Genomic DNA, 20,220 nt, shown 5'->3' with positions numbered 1-20,220 from the left:
CCCTGGGGGCCAGACAGTTAAGCAAGCAGCACCCACAACCTCTACCATGATAGCATCCTGTCTGGGAATAATTCACTTACCAATAGCTGAGGTGTGAAATCCTCATTTCTTTGTTGTTCTATCACTGTAGTCCCCACTTTCCTATTGCTTGTCTGTATAATCTCTGTCTGGTTCTGTGACTATTTCTGTCTGCTGTATAATTAATGTGTTGAGTGTAAACCAATTAAGGTGGTGGGGTATAATTGGTTAGATAATCATGTTACACTATGTTAGGATTGGTTAGTTAAATTTCTGTAAATGATTGGTTAGGGTATAGCTAAGCAGAACTCAAGTTTACTATATAGTCTGCAGTCAGTTAGGAAGTAAGAGGGGGAATGGGAATTGCGGTAGGGGAATTAGAATTATGTTTTGCTAAGGGGGGAAATAGGAACAGGGAAGGGGAACAGGGACACAGGCAAGTCTCTGTGGTGTCAGAGCTGGGAAGGGGGATACTGAGGAAGGAAATTGGAATCATTGCTTGCTGGAAGTTTACCCCAATAAACATTGAATTGTTTGCACCTTTGAACTTAGTGCATTGCTGCTCTCTGGTCATGCAAGAAGGACCAGGGAATGGGAAGGTGATGGGATAAACCCTCTAACAAGTACGTCTTTCAGGGTGTGAAAAACCCCAGAACCAGTATAATTAAGCTGACCTAAACCATAGTTAGATAGTGCTAAACAAAAGGAAATATTGTTCTGTCAATGTAGCTATTACAGGGATGGAAAACCCCTCCAGTCACTGTAGCAGCTGTCTACTCTGCAGTGCTAGAGCAGTGTCACAGCAGCATTTTAAGTACAGACAGCCTCAGAGTGAGACCAGATCTGGCTCCAGCATTAAGACAACAGTACTGACAACACACTAATGCCACCATAGTTAGCAGGATTCAAACCTGCGTGGGAAGACCCCAATGGATTTCTAGTCCATCACCTTAACCACTCGGCCACAACTACTTGATGTACAGCTACTGCCCTACACAATGATTCTGTTCTCACAGACTTGTCACTTCAAATTGCTCAGACAAGCTCCCCCAGCACACTCACGGCTGTGCATTAGTGTAATTGTGCCCATGGTGAACAGCAAGAGTTCCCGCCCATTTCCCTTCCAGCTGGAGCATGATTAGTGTGTTTGTGGCTAACGATATTGCTATAGATTGTTGTTCATTCCCCACACTGACAATTCAGACAGTCCCTTTCCTATTCAAATCTCTACTATATCATTCCAATAGCCGGGGGCAGGATTTCTCTGGGGCACTGAAATGTTTCAGGGGATTGGTGTGTGAGCTCAGCCTTGCATTCCATCCCCGGTGTTTCATGGACTAACAACAGCAGCAGAAAGAAAGAGCCGAGCCAATATCTCACTGTCAGAGGTGAAGGTGGCCACATCCCCTCTGTCTGACCATTGCCATTGCAGGAGAGAAGGATTCACTGCAATCGAATGCCCTGGCTCAGACAAGAGATACAGGGAGGTTTTACTGTGATTGGATCTGTGCAAACGAAATTGTGCCTCTGTGTGAAATTGAGGAGGGAAATGAAACGTCCACATGGTGGCCCAGTGCCTTAAGGAATGTGGGCGATGGACTCTGGCTGAGAAATGATTTAACAGGAATTTGTATCAATGTATTGCCCTGATTAAAAGCTATGGCTGTAAGGTACCACAGTTGTTAGTACTTGAACCTGCGTGGAGACACCCGAGTGGGTGTCAAGTCCATTATCTTAATGAGGGCTAGTTGATTATTTTGTCAAGATCCAAATTTCTTGGTCAAGATCTAGTCAATTTCTAGATGACAGAGAAAATAATACACTGATGATAATAAGAAGAATTTATAAATATTTACAGTTGCTATGGGCATAACTATGATGATTGTTTCATGTTTCACTCTTTATATCTGATACCACCATCACCTTTCCCTTTAGCCTTGAAGTTTGCAAAGGGTAAAACTAAACATCTCTTCAGATACAAGGGAGTGTTTGTGTTCATTCCTGTTAGCTACACAGCGGTTTGATGTAGCTGCTTTCAGTCCTCCGGCTCTGCCCTGATAAGTAACATTTCAGGGTGTCACTGAACTGAAGGAGGGAGATCACTTTTTGACAGATTACGCCTCCTCTTAAAGGTGTTTGTCTGGCTGGCATCCCTGGTTCCCAGGTCTCTCCTGAGGGAAGAAAGTTTCTGTGCAAAATACTAAAACTTTTAACAGAGAGGAGGGAAAGGCGACGACCACATGGTGGGGCCAGTATGTACCACAACATGGTTCTTTTATGTGGGATGACTCTGAACATTGACTGATTTCCATTCCCTTGGATTTGAAGAGATGTTTAGTTGTGCACTTAGGAACCTATAAGGCTGAAGCAATTTTATGGGTGGTGACACTACGATTGAAGGGTTTTTTTAATGTTGTAGAAATTGTTAAAAACACTTAGCTTAAACTGGAACTGCCTGTTATTAAAGGCTGGTTTCCCCACGTCAGTTCCATAAGCTTTCCTAGAAACACCCTGGGTTCTCTCCTGCCTCGGTGGGAACTAGAGGGAATCGTCCCCGGCTGCCCTTGGCTCTAGGCTGATTTTTCTGGGGAGGGGATGTGGAATTGATTTGTTCGCTGTTGAGAAGGGAGCCGGGCCAGTTCTCAGGGAACCAGAAATCCCAGCATCTTCCCAGCCCAACCCAGGCTGCTGCCCCGTCCCAGTCTCTGTTCCTCTGGGAGCACTCCATGTTTGACTCTAGAGCAGGCTGGGAGCAGCAGCTGAGGCAGAGGACAGCCTGGGCCAGGCAGATAAGGAGTTTAGCAAGCAAAAAAGGTAAAATGGCAGTGGAGTATTACCTTGGACTTGATGGCATTTCTCCATTGGTCTGTCTGCCTTGGGGCAGGGACAATAACACGTCCTGCTGCATTCGTTATTTCAAGAGGCAGTTTAGGATTTTCATTCTCACACACAGTGCACAAAGCAGGACTCAACCTTTGGCATAAACTAAACAAGCTGCTCACAGATTCTGACAGCCACAATGAGCGTTCGGGGTGAGAGCTCAGACCTGCCCCTGTCCCAGAGGGAGAGTGTCATCTGTGTGGGGACTGGAGCACTGACCTACCCGCTGCTAACTCCCAAACTTTCAGTAACTCTATTATCAGTGCCTGTGTTGGCCAAACAGGGCCCGTTTCCCCCTGGAGCTTACCTAATTACACCAAGGAGGCACGGAGAACAAGAAGACGGGTACCACACCTTTATTTTTGTTTAGCTGAGCGGGTGTTTCTTCTCGACTAATGCCAGAGAAGAGCACACCTTACATGGGGGACATGAGTCCCTTTTATAATCAGTAACAAACAACTTTAGTAAACGTCATTATACTGACCTATAGATAACAGGTCACACAGAATACATGATTATTTTGGGGAAGGGGATACAAGATACATCTGTTGCGGATACATTTATCATTTTGAAGGGAGTATAAGGTACATACCTTGACCTTTAGTATTACATATTTTTGAGGATACATGGGAAAACAGCTGCATAAACTTTTGTGCCAAGCGGACTAATTAGTAAATAGCTGACATGGTTAAATGAGACTAAATACATGTCTTGTCCTGGATTCCCAGGTTTTGCTTGTTATTTAAATCCCTAGGCCCCTCTTTGGGCTAAAGCCAGGGAAAGAGAGGAAGATACAGGCCTGGGCCTGTTGATTTTTAGGCCTTTTCTATCACCTGTGAGTGTTATTTAAACCATAAGAAAAACCACACTGGGCTAGACCAAAGGCCCATCTAGCTCTGAATCCTCTCTTCTGACAGTAGCCAATAGCAGGTGCCCCAACAACCAGTCAGCAAGGCACCACCAGGAGTTGAACCCAGGATCTCCTGTTTACAAAACAGATGCTTTAGCCAGCTAACCCATGGGTGGCTAAAACACAGTGTTTGCCCACACCTGACTCCCTGCCATCACCACTGGGGCCTGACAAGCTTTGCTTGTATTTGGATTCTGCAAAGCACAGGAGCAGGTGACATTTTCCTTACAAGTTGTTTGTGAGTGAATCTTTGGCCAGGTCTGCACTACAAAGTTGTTTCAGCAGAATTATGTTGCTCAGGTGTGTGAAAAACACACAACACTACCTCAGTCGGCAGCTTGTGGCTGGTGCACACACTGCAATGCCACATCTGGCGACAAAACTGCCCTGTGTTGCTGACAAAATAAAACAACTTCTATGAGAAGTCTAGAGCTTTTTGAAGCAAACTTGAAGTGACAGAGTAGACGCTGCTGTTCATTATATCACCATAACTGGCCTCCTTCAGTATCCCACAATGCCTGCCGTGAACTCGCCTGCCCTGCATTCCTGCTACAGAGCCATGGGCCCCTCCCCATTCATTGCTCTGGGAAGTTCTGACAGCTGAGCCTGCTGCTCTGCTCTGGCAGCCAGGAGCAAATCACTGCCATGGATGCTGCTCTCTCCTGCACTGCGAACACAGAGCAGATGGCGGGAACTTCCTTACAGTGTGGGGGGCCACTGGCATCCGAACTGTGACACGCCCAGGACATCCCTTCCCTCGAGGAGGCTCTTACCTTCTAAACAGGGACGGCTGTTTTCTAGTAAAATCAGGAAAAGGGAAGGAGAAAACTCAAAAGAGGTTCCTCCTGGTGCTCACATACATGAACCCGAATACTCTCTCAGTCCTCAAAGAGAGACCTGGAGAAGGAGACTTGCTGAAGCAAAGCCACAGGGGTCTCTGAGGTTTCCTTGGCTCCTCGCCCCTGTCCTGCCTGGCTGATGTCAGCATCTTTCTGTGAGGTCATCACCTCCCCACCACCTTTGACCAATAGTCTGAGGTCCTGCAAAAGGCCTTTGTGATGTCACTGCCACACCCCTCCCTTGCTGTGCTAATGTCCTGCCCCTGGCCAGGCACTTTGGAGGTTTGAGCTACTCCTTAGGCAGGGTGATGACACTGGGTGATCGGCTGTTTGGGAAAACAAGAGTCTGTCTTTTTGCCAGGGAAAGGAGAAACTTGGCCAGCAGCAGGGGGTGCAGAACATCACCCTAGCGTGGGGTTGACAGCGCCTCTGGGATCCTGAAATCCCAGCACTTTACACACCTTCATGGAGCCTCCCAACCCCCCTGGGCTGTTGGAACTGCGACCCCAACCCTACTGATGAGAAACAGGCCTGGGGAGGGGAAGCTACTGGCTCAGGGTCACACCAAGTGTCAGAAGGATTGATGGGACCCAGCAGTCCTTCTTTCCAGGCCCCTTTGCTAACCACTGCTGCACACTCCCTCTCACAGCTGGCAATTACAAGCAGGCCCTCGTGGCCGCTCCCCCTGCCTTTGAGAGGGAGTGTGCTCTGCTGGAGTTAATGGAGCAGGGGACTGGGAGTCAAGACTCCTGAGTTTCATTGATGAGGATTTCATACTTTCTCGCTATTGGAAATTGCTGGGAGAATCCCCCAGCCAAAGCTGCTCTGACAGTGCTAAGCAACATCTGACCATTCAAGGGCAAGCGCACTGTCCAGGAAGAGGAGTGTTTGGCTCTGGGGTTTCACTTCATCCCAATCTAGAGAGAGGGGCCCGGCTATGGAGTTTGGCTCAAGAAGACCAATTCTCCAATTTGTTAAAGGCGTTTTGAATTCCAGTCCTGTGCTCCAAAGTGCTTGGTGTCATTTGCAAATTTTAGAAGCATGCTCTCCACTCCATTTTCCAAATCAGTAATGAAAATATTGAATAGTACCAGACCCTGGACTGATCCCTTCCGGATCCACTAGGTACACCCTCTCTGTTGGACAGCCAGACATGGAGAAGGGCTCTTGGAATCTAAGCTTTCAACAGCTCTGCACCCACATCACACTGATTGCATCTAGACCACATTTCCCTCGTTTACTTGTGAGAATGTCCTACGGGACTCTGTCAAAAGCCTTAATAACACCGAGCTAGATCCCATCTACTGTTTACCGGCCTCTGCTAGGCCTGGAGCCCTGCCAAAGAAGGAAAGAGGATTGGTTTGGAATGATTTGTTCTTGACAAATCCACGCTCACTAATCCTAAGAACCAAAGTATCCTGTAGATGCTACTGACAAACTGATTGTTTAAGAATGTATTCCAGTATCTCTCAAGCTATGGAAGTAAGGCTAGCTAGTCTGTAAGTCTCAGGGGTCTCTTTGTTCCCCTTTCTAAGATAGGTCCTGTCCCGTTCATGGATGGGAAGATGTTCTTTTTTCAGGTATCTCAGAGGAGACCTGGGGCACAACACCTGGTTTGTTTAGGCCACAAAAACAGAGGCAGGAACCTCTTCTGTCCTGCTGGCAAGGAACCCCAGGTACCTAAGAGACAGGGACTCATATCCCTGAATGGACTTAAAAAAGGCAGTGGTTAAAAAGTTTGGTCCCGACCATTTCTTGTTTCCACAGACTAGACATTTTAGCAAACTTCAGAATTCCTTGGTGCTAAACACCGTGAAACTCCCCTTTCTCCTTCACAGAGGGTTTTAACGCCCCTTATCTCACTGAAGCTCATGACTGCCCAGAGTTTGAGAATTGTCCCTGTTCCCATTGGACAGATGGGGAGGAGCCTGAGATACAGAGAAGGGAAGTGACCTACCCAAGGGCCTACACAGCAAGGCGGTGGCAGAGCCAGAAAGAGAAGCCACCAGTCCTTACTCCTGTTCTAACAAACAGGAAATCCCCCCAGAGGCAGGGATAGAGCCCAGGAATCGAGATGGTGGGGAAATTTCATTGAAACAATTTTTGTCAGAAAATCCCCTTCAGACTAAACCAGTTTGTTTCTCGAAATCAAAACAAGTGGGATGAAAGTTCTTTGCAAAAATATTTTGTTGCAAAACAAAAGCATCTCCTGTTTGTCAGAGTGTGTTAAATTGTCTCATCGCACACAAAGAGGAGACACTTAGATCACAAACATTAGCTAAGATGCTTCAATCTGAGCTAAGTAGTTGATGCTCTTAATAATTTCAAAATAAAAAAATACAAATATAATAGACTATTTCAGCTAGTCTATTATGTCATAATCTGCTCTGAGTAAATGTGATAGGACACCTCATATTATGCACTAGAAGGTGCTAGGACAGCAGGAATTAAAAAGTTGAGGACAATGCCTTATCACCCACAAGGTGAACCTCAACCCGAAAGGTTCAACCAAATCCTATTAGATATGTTAGGGACTTTGCGGCCAGAGCAGAAGGCAACCGGAAGCCAACATGTCGCATTTCTGGGGCACGCCTACAACGCCACAAAGAACGATGCTACGGGAGTCACCCCGTATCTCTTGATGTTTGGGCGAGAAGCAAGATTACCCATATACCTGTGCTTTGGTGTATCAGAGGATGGCGACAGCTATGAAACTCATCAGTAATACGTATCCCGACTACGAGAGAAGCTGCGGGATGCTTATCACTTAGCTATATCTGCAGCCTGGAAGAACACATACTGCAACAAACATCAACATGATGCTAGGGTGTGTCTGCAAGATGCAAGGCAATACCTTACTTGCTGATGGAAAAGCTAGACCTGCCGGTCTACAAGATCAAACCTGAAGAGGGTCCAGAGCAGACAAAGACCGTTCATAGAAACCTTTTGCTCCCTGTGGGGGAATTGGTAGGCACCCCTTATGAGATGGGCCACAAGAGGGCAACTGGGCAGAACGAAGGTGCTGTACCAAAGCCGCCTTCCAACGTGACAGATGGCCCCCTGCAGCTAACCTACACCTACTCAGCACATCTGAGAGTGAGTCTGAGGAGGAAGACACAACAGTGGTGTAACCTGGGATGAAGACAAGATTTCAGTCTCGATAAGCTGAATCAAAAGAGAGCACCTCCTCTTCCACCCTAAACCCCATGGCAGAAGTATTTAGGCCCATTCCTGACACTCCTGAGCCACTGGTGGGACCCCCGTGTGATGACATACACAGGTTATTGGACAGTGGCGACATACAGATGGAGGATGTCCTGAGCACTTTTGACCCTCCACTGTTAGAACTAGAAATGAAGGGGCCTATGCCAGTATCTGAGGGGACCTCAGGGGAAACCTCTCCATCCGTCACTCAAGAGGATGTCCCCCCTATCACATCAACAGGGATTCTCAATAGGCGAGACAGGGTAATAAGACCAGTGAAACGGTTAACTTACGATGCACCTGGGGTGACTAGTGAAGAGCCAATACATTTAGCACACAGGTTTGTGGAAGCTAAAGTGGGCTATCTGAGGCCCTTTGGAGGGGACCAGTGAGTTGGTATATTAGGGAATGTGATTTGTCGGGATGACAAATTCTCGACTGGGGGGAGGAAGTGAGCAGAGTCAGGATGAGATCTACCCTGACATCTGGTGGTGAACTACGGGGAGTGTGGAAAGAATTTTAGGGAGTGTGGAAAGGAAATTCAGGTGTTTGCATTGGCACACCCACCCTGCCTAGCATAGCCCATGGCAGCCTGAGATGGTTATTTTGACAGCTCTAAGATCCCCAATTTCTTCATTACTGGGGCAGGAGGAATAAAGTGTTGTCACCCTGATTACGTGAACTATGAGACTGCTTTATGACAGAAAGTCTCAACATCAATTAAGTAGCACTCGCTAGACAAGGGACATGGATGCCAAAACCCAGTGAATTGAGAGAGGTTGGGGATAGGTATGTGTACCTGATGGTATAGGGCACCTTTGAGTGCCTGGCATACCAATTGCACCTCCTTCTCTCTGGAACCTAGCTAGAGGCTGCTGAGCTGAATTCACTTTGCACCAGCACTGGGGCTCCACTACTACAAGCTGAAATCAGTAAGAGCTGAGATCACTGAGTGCTGTGTTAACTAGTGGGGGAGCTTAAGAGATATATTGCTAAGTGGCTGGCAGAGCAGTTTGCAGGATGGTTGGAGTGGCCTAGTGCAGCAGAGAAGAACTGAGCAATGTGTGGGGACAGCTGGAGTAGTTCATGGGACGGCTGGTGGAGTGGAGCATATGGTGGAGCGGAGCAGTGTGTGGAACGGTTGGAGCGGCTTGTTGAACAGCAAGTGGAGCAGAGCAGTTTGCAGGATGGTTGGAGTGGCCTAGTGCAGCAGAGAAGAACTGAGCAATGTGTAGGGCCAGCTGGAGTAGTTCATGGGACAGCTGGTGGAGTGGAGCATATGGAGGAGCAGCTTGTGGAACAGCAAGTGGAGCAGAGCAGTTTGCGGGGATGGCTGGAGGAGCAGAGCAGAGCTGATCGTGGTGAAGGCTGCAGCAGATCTCCACGGAGAGGCGGGGCAGTCGGCCTCGGCCCACGTAAGGTGCCCCTTTTACACCCTGTGTGCCCCCCGCATTTCCACCCAGGCTGGGGGTGGGGCAGAACCCTGCAGATGAACTTTTGAACTCTGAGGTGATTTGGATTTTAGACATTGCCAAATGTACTTCGAGGTGGGGTTTTTTGCTCATGGTTTGTGTTATCCTGTTTGTGGTGTTTCTCCAATGGGATGCTGCACTGTTTCTCTCCTTTATTAAAAGGATTTTGCTACACTCGGACTCCGTGCTTGCGAGTGGGGAAGTATTGCCTCCTAGAGGCACCCAGGGGTGGTGGTATGTAATTGTCCCAGGTCACTGGGTGGGGGCTCGAGCCGGTTATGCATTGTGTTATTGAAACTGAACCCCGGGATACTGAACTCGGCCCTTGTTGCTGCCAACTCAGAGGGGCAGAAGGGTTACACTAGTGACACTCTCCAATGGATCCCCGCACTTCACCCACCGTGAGGTAGGTAGGAGCGGATCATTATTATCCCTACTTGAAAGAGGGAGAAGCTAATGCTGAGAAAGAAGAATTGACTTGTCTTAGGTCACACAGCCAGTCACTGGCAGAGTTAGGAATAGGACCCAAGAGGGAATAGGACCCCTGATTCACAAACTAACCATCGGATCTTGAATTTCAGACATTGAACAACCTGAATAAAGTGTTCTCGAATGAGCTGCATACCAACAACAGTGCATACTAATTATTCAGCAAGTATTTTAGGAGAACTGCAATGTTAGAGAGAATCATGAACTGCTCAGAGACCATTAATGCAGAGAAGCAGCAAAATTCATCAAACATATAAGTGGTTATGACTTATTTACTTGGTCTTAAAAGAGAACAACGAGGACTTGAGTCTCCTCCCTGTCAATAATCCCCTGCTCAGCCAGTCAGGGTAGAGACTGAGGACGGGAGGCCGAGGGTTCTCACCAGAGAGCCCAAAGGATGGCCCAGGTCACCGGTGGGGATCACTGCCCGAGCACTATTTCAGCCCCTCATTTTTGGGTGGACGTCCCACAGTGGGAGCTGCAGAGCACTCCCCCGCAACACACAAACACACACACACACACCTCACTCTTGGTGTTGGGAGGGGAACAGGTGAAAGGACACTAGAAGCAAGAGACAAAGAGAAAGGAGGAAGGCATGGATGGAGAAAAAGGTGAAACAAAAAGGACAAACCCTAATGTCCCCAGTGATTCTGAGGGACAAAATCCCAGGTGCAGAATAAAATTCTGCCTCCTTAAGCTCGTGTTTTCCATGCCTAGAATTCAACTGTCACCTGATGGATCAGACTGAACAGGTTTCAAACCTTGAGGAAGCTCTTACCTTCTAAACAGGGACGGTTGTTTTCTAGTAAAATGACTAAAAGGTGTCATAAACAGATAGTTAAGGGTTAATAGAACAGGAGTACTTCATGTCTCTTTTGCCTGTAAAGGGTTAACAAGCTCAGTGAGCCTGGCTGTCACCTGACCAGAAGACCAATCAGGGGACAGGACACTTTCAAATCTTGATGGAGGGAAGTTTTTGTGCTGTGCTGTTAGTGTTTGGTTGTTGTTCTCTCTGAGGGCTCAGAGGGACCAGACGTGCAACCAGGTTTCTCTCCAATCTCTCTGATACAGTCTCTTCTGGTCAATTTAGTAAGTACCAGTTAGAAAGACGGTTTAGTATTTTGTTTTCTTTATTTGCAAATGTGTATTTTGCTGAAAGGACTGTATCTCTGTTTGCTGCAACTTGTATTTGTGATGGGGGAAGGATTCTCTCTGGTGTCTATAAGCTGAGAGACCCTGTAACATTTTCCATCTTGATTTTACAGAGATAATTTTTACTTTTTTTCTTTCTTTAATTAAAAGTTTTTCCCTTTTTAAGAACCTGATTGTTTTTTCTATTCTTGTGTGAGACCCCAGAGGACGGGGTCTGGACTCACCAGGGAATTGGTGGGAGAAAGAAGAGAAGGGGGGAGGAAAAGCCTGATTTCTCTCTGTGTTAGGATCACTGTCTCTCTCTCAGGGAGAGTCTGGGATGGGGAGAGAAGGAGGGGGAAGGTGAATTTCCTCTCTGTTTTTGGATTCAAGGAGTTTGAATCACAGTGATCTCCCAGTGTAACCCAGGGAGGGGTGAATCTGGGAAGAAGAAAGGAGGGAATTGGTTTATTTCCCTTTGTTTTGAGATCAAAGGAGTTTGGGGTCTTGGGGTCCCCAGGGTTTGGGGGCCAGAAAGTGTCCCAAAACACTATATTTTTGGGGGTGGCAGCTCTACCATTTCTAAGCTAGTAATTAAGCTTAGGGGGGTTTATGCAGGTACCTCATCTTTTGGATGCTAAGGTTCAGAGTGGGGAATCATACCTTGACAAAAGGGAAGGAGAAAATTTAAAAGAGGTTCCTCCTGGCGCTCACATCCGTGGACCCAAATACTCTCTCAGTCCTCAAAGAGAGACCTGGAGAAGGAGACTTGCTGAAGCAAAGCCACAGGGGTCTCTGAGGTTTCCCTGGCCCCTTGCCTCTGTCCTGCCTGGCTGATATCAGCATCTCTCTGTGAGGTCACCACCTCCCCACCACCTTTGACCAATAGTCTGAGGTCTTGCAAAAGGCCTTTGTGATGTCACTGCCACACCCCTCTCTTGCTGTGCTAATGTCCTGCCCCTGGCCAGGCACTTTGGAGGTTTGAGCTACTCCCTGTGGATCACCCCACTCAAGGAGCGTTCGTTCTAGGAAGCAAGCTGGCTAGACAGGAAAACATCAGACGCTGCTCTCAATGCTACACTCAGTTTTCTCAGACATTAGTCAACTTTATGGCCAGAAGAGACCATTAGAGTATCTAATCTGATCCCCTGCATATCGCAGGCCTCCTGTATGACACAAGAGCTACTTTGGGGGCAAACACATTCCAGAAGGCATCTAGTCTTCATTAAATGACATCAGGAGATGGCAAATCCACCACTTTCCTTGGTAGCTTGTTCCTGTGGTGAATCATCCTCGCTATTGACTATTTATGCCTTATTTGTAATATGAACCCTTGCTCTGGCTCCCAGCCCCCCTACAAGGGTTGCAGCTGTCTGGAAGTGCTGCCTTCCATGCCTTTCTCATTTACACCTCATTCATTCAACAGGGCAACTGATTACCAAGTGGAGGAAAGATCTTATTCTACTTCTAGCAAAAAGACATTTTTCTTTTACTTTAATTATACTACCTTAGGGGCTCGCTATAACATACTACCAAGCTTCAATGCAAAGTGATATACAAGTTATACAAAAATAGATAATGCAGAGATGTATCTACAACTGCATTGATTAACTGCTGTGTGCAGTAATATAGTGATCCCTGGGTCTTTGAATGAGGCTTTATACTTCGGGGGGGGGCGAGCTGGGGTGAGCAGCAAGTCGGAGGCGGGCGAGTGGGCAAAGAGGCGAGCAGTGAGGCAGCAGGGATTCTAGGGGCGGGCATGGGGGTTTCTGGCAGGGGAGAGAGGAGGTGAAAAGAGGTGAGTGGGGCACTGACTAGGAGGGACGCAGCAAGCCAGCGGGGGGTTAGGGAGTGAAGAGGGATGTGATGGTGGGGTTGAGAGGGGAGGGGGTGGGTCCTATTTTACTGCTGTGATCTGGTCACCCTAAGCGCGCTGTTTCTTTCCCCCTCTACAGGCATCCACACACAGTCAGTGCCTTGCTAGTGGGCCATGCACTGTGAGAGATCTCTTCTCTTTGTGTGTGACTGTGAGTGTTTCCCTTGTGCGTGAATTTATTCAATAAAATCTTGAGCTTCATAATGGCTACCACGAGTGAAAAGAAAAAGAGAAAAAGAGAATTAGAGCACAGCGTCTTCAACACTGAATGGACGAAGATATACGTACATACAGAGAATGATACAGTTACTAAAGTAAGCTTTCAAATGTCTAAGGAAATTGCTGCTGTTGGGAAATGCTTCACAGAAGGTGAGTTTTTAAAAAAGTGTATCTTGATTGCTGTATCTGAGTTATGTCCAGAAAAGAGGAAAATATTTGAAAATGTCAGTCTAGCACGCATGACTGTACAGAGAAGAATAGCTGACATTTCTACCAATCTAAGTGATCAGTTAAAGCAGAGAGTCAGTGAATTCTGCTTTTACTCCCTAGCTAGGGATGAAAGCACCGATTTAAAAGACACCGCCCAACTTCTTATTCTTATTAGAGGTATTGATAATAACTTTGAAATTACTGAAGAACTTGCTGGCATGTGCTCCATGACAGGTCACACAACCGGAAAAGAAATCTCCAGTGAAGTGATAAAGTGCATGAATGATAAGTCAGGATTAGATTTCACAAACTTGATGGCCATTTGTACTGATAGTGCCCCAGCTATGTGTGGAAAAAAATGTTGGAGCAGTTACTCTTCTTGAAGAATTTATTGGGAGACAAATAACCAAACATCACTGCATTTACATCAGCAGGTTTTGTGTAGAAAGTCTTAAAATCTGAGCATGTAACGTCAGTGATAGTTTCCATTGTAAACGACACCCGTTCTAGAGGACTAAAACATAGGACATTCCGAGCCCTTCTTGAAGGGGTAAACACTGAGTGCAGTCATACGGAAGTGAGGTGGTTGAGTCGAGGAAAAGTGCTGCGCCGTTTCATTCCTTTGAAAGAGGAGGTAGCAAAATTCGTAGAAAATGGGCCAATAAAATTCCCAGAGCTTGAAAATGAGTCCTAGAATCAAGATCTCTTTTTCTTTTGTGATATTACAGCACACCTGAATGATCTCAACATTCAACTTCAAAGGGAAAAAATCAACTTATATTTCAAATGTGTGCAGCAGTGAAAGCTTTCAAAATGAAATTGAAACTTTTCAGAAGTCGGCTGTCAAAAGGTGAAATGTGTCACTTTCCCACTTGTGCACAGTGTATCCCTCAGCACAAACACGCTGAGTTAGGAGAAAAATATGCAAAGCACATCAATCTTTTGATTGAAGAATTTGACAGAAGACTTACTTTGTCTAAAGACGACGATGTCCAGTTGAAGCTGATTGAAGATCCCTTTTCTGTGGATCCAGAGGAAGTGCCAGTAGATTTGCATTTGGAGGTTACTGAACTTCAATGTTCGGCAGTTTACCGATATAAGTACAGAGAAAGCAGCCTGTGGGACTTCTACAAAAATCTGGATGATGAAAAATACAAGAATCTTATTGAAGTTGCACTGAAAACATTCAGCATTTTCGGAAGCACCTACATATGTGAAAAATCATTTTCCACCACGAACATGAATAAAAACAAGTAATGTTCTTCTCTGACTGACGACCATTTGGAAGACATAATGAAAATATCCACTTCAGATATGACCCCTGAATATGACAAGCTTGTTGCCCAAAAGAGATGCAATATCTCTCATTAAATTTGCAAGGTAATTATGAAAAGTACAAAGTTTTCTTTCAACAAAACTGGTGTTTTTCATTTTTCCCTGATTCATAAAAAAAAAAAATTTAAAAAATTGTTTGCTTGAATTGAAAAATTCTTAATAAAGTATCCCCCCAATCTTCCTTTTTGGCCCACAGCTGTTTCAGCGGGGTGGTACTGGGGAAGGAGGGTTTGTTTCCACAGTGCAGGCAGCACTGGGTGTGTGTGTGTTTTGGCGGGGGTGGTGTTCTGTCGGTGCTGAGCGGGGAGGGGAGTTCAGCCTTCAGATGTTTTCTTTGGAGTAATATGGCCCTCACTGCTTTACGAGTTGTGCAGCCCTGCCCTAGAGGTTTTTATGGTGTTGAGCTCCCTGGCAGATTCTCTGATGACTAACATGGGCTGAGTGCCAAGCGAAGGTTTTCCCACACTCACTACATTCATAGGGTGGCTCTCCTGTGTGGATTCTCTGATGAGTAATAAGGTTTGAGCTCCGATTGAAAGTTTTCCCACACCCATTGCATTCATACGGCCTCTCCCCTGTGTGGATTCTCTGATGTTCAGAAAGGCCTGATCTGTGAGTGAAGTTTTTCCCACACTCACTACATTCATAGGGCCTCTGCCCTGTGTGGATTCTCTGATGTTTAGAAAGAGTTGAGGTGTTAATGAAGCATTTTCCACACTCATGGCATTTAAAGGGCCTTTCCCCCATGTGGATTCTCTGATGATTAATAAGGCTGAATCTGTGAGTGAAATTTTTCCCACACTCACTGCATTCATAGGGCCTCTCCCCTGTGTGGATTCTCTGATGGGTAATAAGGTGTGAGCTGCGGCTGAAGGTTTCCCCACACTCACTGCATCCATGGGGCTTCTCCCCTGTGTGGATTCTCTGATGGGAAATAAGATGTGAGCGGCGCTTGAAGGTTTTCCCACACTCACTGCATTCATAGGGTTTCTCACCTGTGTGGATTCTATGATGCTCTTTACGGGCTGAATAGTCACGTAAGTTTTTCCCACACACAGTGCATGTATTTTTGCTCTTTCCCATAAGGATTTCCTGCTGTGTTGTGGTTTCCTTGAGGTCCTTCTGAGTTCCTTCTCATGAAATTAATTTACCCACTTTCTCCCCTGGCTGGTTTCCCTGCTCTTTTTCTGGTCTGTGCTGACTCTCACAGGAGTTTCCCTGCTCATGACTCCTGGACACATTCCTTTTCGATCGTTGCGATAATTCTCTGTGTTTATCCACTTGCTCAACATTTTCCTGCAGAGAATTCTGCTCCTCTTTCTCACGTACCATTGCATCACCTGCTGTGATAGAGACAGAAACCTCAGACAGGGATGGAAAGGGGAAGGCCAAACCAAAACAAGTACTCGAGAGAGGTCAAATAAATATCAGGAACTGAACTCCCCCAAACTCTTCCCCCAAATGTTGTATTAGGATTTTATGTTTGTATTTTATATAATTTGGAATGAAGGATAACTAATAATTATGTAGCGTGCACTAAGTGTATTGGTGTATGATCTGAGCACATCCAGCCAGCCACCCTTTTTGAGTAACAGAAAGGAATGGCTAATGGGCCAGTGGGTAGAGATACATCAGCCAGAATCTGTGTCTGGACTGATTTCAAGGCAGTAACAGACCTTTGAGGGTCACCAATTTGTTGTAGGTTTAGCATTTTAAAATAAGTAAAAGAATGCCATGGTTGTTTTCTTTTGCATGGCAATTTGATGTTCCTGTGTAAAATGTTCTGTGTAAATTAATTCTGTTTTATGTGTGAATAAGGAATGTACATGTTAAGAGATAAGTGTGAAGGTCATCGCTGAACCATACGTATGAGGGAAGAACTGAAGAAAGACGCAAGGACACCAGGAGGCTGCAACACGCTCCTATTGAAATGTCAGAGGAGGGCAGACTGATGATTTTAAAGATGAGACAGGCACCTATCAGTGAGGACAAGATAGCTGTGATCAAAACCAGCCTGGGAGAACTCCCTGAGGGACTTAATGAAAGAATAAGATAAAGGATGAGAAGGACAATTTAAGATAACAAGCACCGTCAAACAATTGAATACAGCATGACAGTGCAAAACTCATTGGTCCCAATGAAGGAAAATCACTATATAAACAAGGTGCCTTGCCATGAAACTTTGGGTTCATCCTGCCAAGACTTCCCCGGAGCATCGTGTCATGACCAACGGAACCCAGCTCCTCCTACCCATGATCAACCTAGCTGTCCACTAGGTTGCTCTAGACTGGTAACTGTAACACTGACTGGCAGGACAGTGTGTGTGTGGTGTGTGACTGAACACATATGCGAATTGTTCTATTTTCAATAAATGCGGCGTATTGCCTTTTCCCCTGTAAAAGATGCTGTATGCTTCTTATAAGCATAACAGGGTAATGCCCACAAGGCAGCTAGCTAGCACATCTTGGAGGGACTTTCAAATTAAGTGGTTCATCAAGACACACTTGGTTGACAGCGGATCGTGGGAGAAGCTCATCTACACTGAGTGGACCATCATGGAAATGTGCTGTCTGGAATCTAGGTAATGGCCTCCTGCAATGACTGAGGGAAACTGGGCATGAACATGTGACTTGCCCATGTGACTCCAAACTCCATCCTGTTGTTCTAATTTTCCACAATAAGAACCATGGGATGCCTTCCACACGGCAAAAGCTATAAAAGGTCCTGGAAACACCTCCATTTTGTCTTCAATCCTGCTTCTTACCTCTGGAAGAACTTTGCTACAGACTGAAGCTCTGAGCAAAGGACTGAATGACCCATCGCAGCTGTGCATGTACTCCAGAGACTTGACTTAAGCCAACAATTTATTCCACCACTGCTATAAGCCTGAACCAAGAACTTTGCCATTACTGGATGTAATTGATTCCCTTAGCCAATTCTAACTCCCACCTTTCTTTCTTTTTATGAATAAACCTTTAGATATTACATACTAAAGGATTGGCACCAGCATGATTTTTGGGTGAGTTTTAAGTTGTATATTGACATGGGAGTGGCTGGCCCTTTGGGATCAGAAGAAACTATCATTTAATGACACTGGTTGTAAAGAACCACTCATCTCTGAATCCAGTGTGTTTGGTGGTGTTATAAGAACCAGAATGCCTGAGAAAACTGCCTTTATGTTTTCTTGTTAGCCAGTGTGGTGAAACAGAAGTTACTTTTGTGGCTGGTTTGATCTATCTTATAAAAGGAGTACTTGTGGCACCTTAGAGACTAAGAAATTTATTTAAGCATACGCTTTCATAGGCTATAGCCCACTTTATCGGATGCATGCTTATGCTCAAATAAATGTTAGTTTCTTAGGTGCCACAAGTACTCCTGTTCTTTTTGTGGATACAGACTAACACGGCTGCTACTCTGAAACTTATAAAAGAATAACCACCAGTTTTGGGTTGTGTTTGCCCTATTTCTCAGCAGTTCGTCCTGAATTTGGCATCCTCAGTTGTGACTCGCTAAGGCTCGGTGACAGGGTGCCAAGGGAGGGGGCTGGGTCATGGATTTACAGGGTTAGGTGACCCAACGTTCATACAGTCTCCCTTTGGACCGCCCTCTTTAGGATACGTCTAAGGTGCATCAGGGAGTCGGCTGCCTTCCAGGCTGAGTCTCACGCTAGTGCATTAAAAATGGCTGTGGAGACATTGCTTTGATGTTAGCGCTCTGCTTGGAGTTCAGACCATCCAGCCCACCCACCCCCCTCAACCTCTGGCTTTAGAACCCAAGCTACAACACAACCAACAGCGACTACATCGTTATTTGTAGTGAGTCAGCATGGACTCTGGCTGGGAAGCAGCTTCCAGACGCAGTGCAGACATACCCTTAATGAGTGACACGCTCGCTTTAGCTTTTTCCAAGGGTGAACCCCGGTTCCCCTCTAGAACCATAGAGTTAAAAGGGACTGCAAAGGTCATCTAGTCTAACCCCCTGCCAAGGTGCAGGATTTGCTGTGACTAAACCAGCCTCCTTTTGAAAGCCTCCAGTGAATAACTATCCACCACCGCCCTAGGCGTCTGTTCCATAGTCCTACTGTTCTTCCAGTTAGGAAGTTGTTCCTGAGATTTAATCTAAATCTGCTGTGCTGTAGTTTGAACCCCCTGCTTCTTCTCCTGCCCTCTGTGACAAGAAAGAAGAACTGTTCTCCATCCTCTGTATGGCAGCCTGTAGCGGGGAAGACCAGCAGGGACCACAACCTGCCTGTTGGGCTACAGAGCCAGGAAAGCCACCTCTACCCCTCTGGAAGACGAGGACAGAAAGCAGAAGTACAAGAGGGGGCCCTGCAGCTCAGTTGGGCTGGAGCTGCCAAAGGAGACAGACGCTTATCACCCGCTGCCAGAGTGGGACACTGAGGACCTACTAGGGCTGCCACCAGAGGACTGGCCAAAGCTCCCAGGATCACCAGCCAGTCGAGGTGCCAATGAGCTGATGGGGCTGCCACAGACCACCAATCGCTGGGGAAATGAAGGACAGAGGTACCAAACCTTGGGGATTGTAGGAAGTAGCACAGGGAAATTAGACCATCGTCTGGCTGAGCGTTGGCCTGACACTAAGTAAGGGTGTTGTGGTGGACCCCTCCTGATCCAGTGGCAGATTACACTGCCACTGTTAGGACCAGGGGCTGGGACCCAGTGGAGTCAGGTGGGGCAGGGTCCCCCTACCTCCTGTCACCCCGCCTTTGGCCAGGAGGCCTGTGTTGGTCGACTGGCCGCCAAGCAAGGATGCTAGACTGTTTGGTGCTTGACCTGGGCAACGCCTCTAATTGTTTGCTATCCCACCCTGTCTGAGGGCCTGGGCTTGGAGACTTTGCAGCTCTGTCCTGAGACAGACCAGGAGGAACGGCCACACACGCTCACACAGCCTTTTGAGTATTTGAAGATCGCTGATTAACTCATTTCCAAACTAAACACATCCAATTCCATCAGCCTTTGCTCACTGGTTTGTGTTCCATCCCTTTGATCATCTTTGTCATTTGCCTCTAGATTCTTTCCAGTTTCTCTACATCCTGTCTAGTCACTGGTGACCAAAACTGGATGCAGGACTCCCCCTGAGGCCTAACCAGTGCTGAGCAGAGCAGTACTATCACCACCTGTGATTTGCATGCTATGTTTCTCTTAATGCATTTGCTTCTTTTTGCATTACCATCACGCTGTTGACTTCATGTTGAGGCTGTGATCCACCACAACTTCCAGATCCTTCTCAGTGGTGCTGCTGCCATGCCAGTTATCTCCCAGTCAGGATTTGTGCACTGGGTTTTTCTTCCCGAAGTGTAGCACCTTACACTTGTCTTTGTTGAATGTCATTGACGTCTATAGCCCAGGTCACCAATTTATCACAATCTCTTTCAAGTTTTGCACTATCCTCCAAAGTGTTGACAACCGCCCACCCAGCTTAGTGTCATCTGCAAATTTGATCAGTATGCTCTCTATTCCTACATCCAGGTCATTAATGAAGACGTTAAATAGCAACAGACACAAAACAGATCCCTGTGAAACCCCATTTGAGAAATCCCTGCAATGTGACATCATTCCAATAATAGTTATTCTTTGTTTGCGGTTGTGTAACCAATTATTTATCCACTTAATGGGA

At 46.4% G+C, this 20,220-nt stretch overlaps 1 protein-coding gene and 1 non-coding gene across 22 annotated transcripts in view; both read right to left on the bottom strand.

Moving 5' to 3' along the window:
* The window catches only part of LOC127040993 (zinc finger protein 436-like), a 563,752-nt gene that overhangs the window by 530,010 nt on the left and 13,522 nt on the right, over positions 1 to 20,220 (bottom strand). For 12 of the 21 annotated variants that reach the window (XR_007771558.1, XR_007771561.1, XR_007771553.1 and 9 more), the window contains exon 6: positions 11,607 to 11,698. The exons of 1 other annotated variant lie outside the window; for it this stretch is intronic. Coding sequence is in view for 7 of the 20 variants with exons in the window: in XM_050935515.1 (XP_050791472.1) it covers positions 15,718 to 15,926 (209 nt within the window). In the remaining 13 variants the exon portion in view is untranslated. Of the gene's footprint in view, positions 1 to 4,499; positions 4,706 to 11,606; positions 11,699 to 13,622; positions 15,927 to 20,220 lie in introns of those variants that run through there. 8 more of the 21 variants (XM_050935515.1, XM_050935514.1, XM_050935516.1 and 5 more) reach the window with 4 other exon arrangements.
* TRNAS-AGA (transfer RNA serine (anticodon AGA)) lies at positions 909 to 990 on the bottom strand. Its single transcript has one exon. It is a non-coding gene; the product is annotated as a tRNA-Ser (tRNA).

The sequence above is a fragment of the Gopherus flavomarginatus genome (assembly GCF_025201925.1).
Source record: "Gopherus flavomarginatus isolate rGopFla2 chromosome 13 unlocalized genomic scaffold, rGopFla2.mat.asm SUPER_13_unloc_1, whole genome shotgun sequence".
Classification (NCBI taxonomy): domain Eukaryota; kingdom Metazoa; phylum Chordata; order Testudines; family Testudinidae; genus Gopherus; species Gopherus flavomarginatus.
This window is presented reverse-complemented; position numbering and strand designations above follow the sequence as displayed.